General features: G+C 63.7%; 1 protein-coding gene across 1 annotated transcript in view; it reads right to left on the bottom strand.

The window, feature by feature from the left end:
- CUL7 (cullin 7) overlaps positions 1-1,398 on the bottom strand; it is a 16,016-nt gene that overhangs the window by 7,239 nt on the left and 7,379 nt on the right. Inside the window, 4 exon segments of the mRNA XM_010863240.1 lie at positions 140-234; positions 538-643; positions 820-991; positions 1,095-1,185. Coding sequence (XP_010861542.1) covers positions 140-234; positions 538-643; positions 820-991; positions 1,095-1,185 — 464 coding nt within the window.

The following is a 1,398-nucleotide window of genomic DNA, read 5'->3' as shown; positions in this document are numbered from 1 at the left end:
CGCCCTGCAACGCACATAGGCCCGTTTCCCCCGGCCCCACACACTCCTCAGGACGGGCTGGAGTGCTGGTCCGAGAACTACAAGTCACAGTGCAGAGCGTGGGGCCCACGGCCCCCACCCCACGTCCCCTAGCCCCACCTGCTGGCAGCGCTTTATGCGGATCTGGATGACGGGCCAGACGCGGCTCAGGTTCTCCAGGAGGACCACTCGGCTGGCGGAGGGCATCACATTCACCTGGCGGGGTGGGGGCAAGCAGAGAGCATGGTCACTGCCCGCTGTGTGGATGGGAGTGCTGAAGGCACCCTAGTCTGTTCCTGTTCCCTGCTGTCCCTCCTTCCCCCAGCCCTAGGGTGCATGGGGTCCTGACGGAAGGGATCCTAATACCACCCTCACCGCTCGGGGCCTGATGCCATCACAGGGGTGCAGGGGCGGACTTCATCTTCTATGGGGCTCAAGAGGGAGGAACACGGGCTTTTAGGGATCTGGGTAGGAGGGTTGATCCCGTGAGGGGTAGCCAAACGGCACAAGGGGCCCTACCGAGTTGAGTTCCGTGTTAAGGGAGGTGGCGCTGTCGCCCCCGAACACCACCACCCTGGCGGGCATGTAGCTCAAGTCCTCGCTAGCCACCAGCAGAGCCAGCTGCCTGGGAGGGATGAGGGCAGAGGAACCAGTCAGCACCAGATCCAGTCACGTCCCCACAGACACAGCCAGGGGGACCTTTTGGTCACGTTCAGGGGGACGGGGGCCCTCCCCAAGACCAACAGCAGGGAAGTCACGAGAAGGCGAGGGTGTGTGCCAGGCGCAGGCCTGGGGCGCTACCTGACGGGGATGCCCTGCTGCATGTGCAGGGTGATGAAGTGGGAGCCGGCGCTGCCGTTGGACTCCCAGTAGGTCTTGGGGTTGCGGTCCGTCAGCTTGCTGGCCCGGTGCGGGTTGGACGACACCTCCACCTTCTCCCAGCACTTGTCCTCCTTCACCTCCATGCTGGAGCCTGCAGGCACGCGGGAAGGGGTGGTGGTCACAGCCTGGCAGATGCAGGGGGGAAAACACTTGGAGGTGTGGAGACTCGGGGTGGTGAGGGTACACGCACGAACCCTGGCACAGGTATCTGAGGAACACATCGAAGAAGGGGATGTTGATGGGGCGGTGGGTTCGTCTGTGGTCTTCGATCTGGCCCAGCACCATCTGCAGCCGGGACATGGAGAGAAAGGGTGCGGGGAGGGGGCAGGGACACGGAGACACGGGTGGAGGAAAAACCCAGCAGCTGTGGGACCACTTCCATGCCACTGGCAGAGCAGGGTCAGCAAGCCAAGAGGGGCCAAGAACCAACGCCCCCCAGGTTCACTAGACTCACCTGCCTTCCAGCTTCAGAAACACACACCCCTTCCCCTGCCACCG

The sequence above is a fragment of the Bison bison genome, unplaced genomic scaffold, assembly GCF_000754665.1.
Source record: "Bison bison bison isolate TAMUID 2011002044 unplaced genomic scaffold, Bison_UMD1.0 scf7180017864487, whole genome shotgun sequence".
Lineage (NCBI taxonomy): Eukaryota > Metazoa > Chordata > Mammalia > Artiodactyla > Bovidae > Bison > Bison bison.
This window is presented reverse-complemented; position numbering and strand designations above follow the sequence as displayed.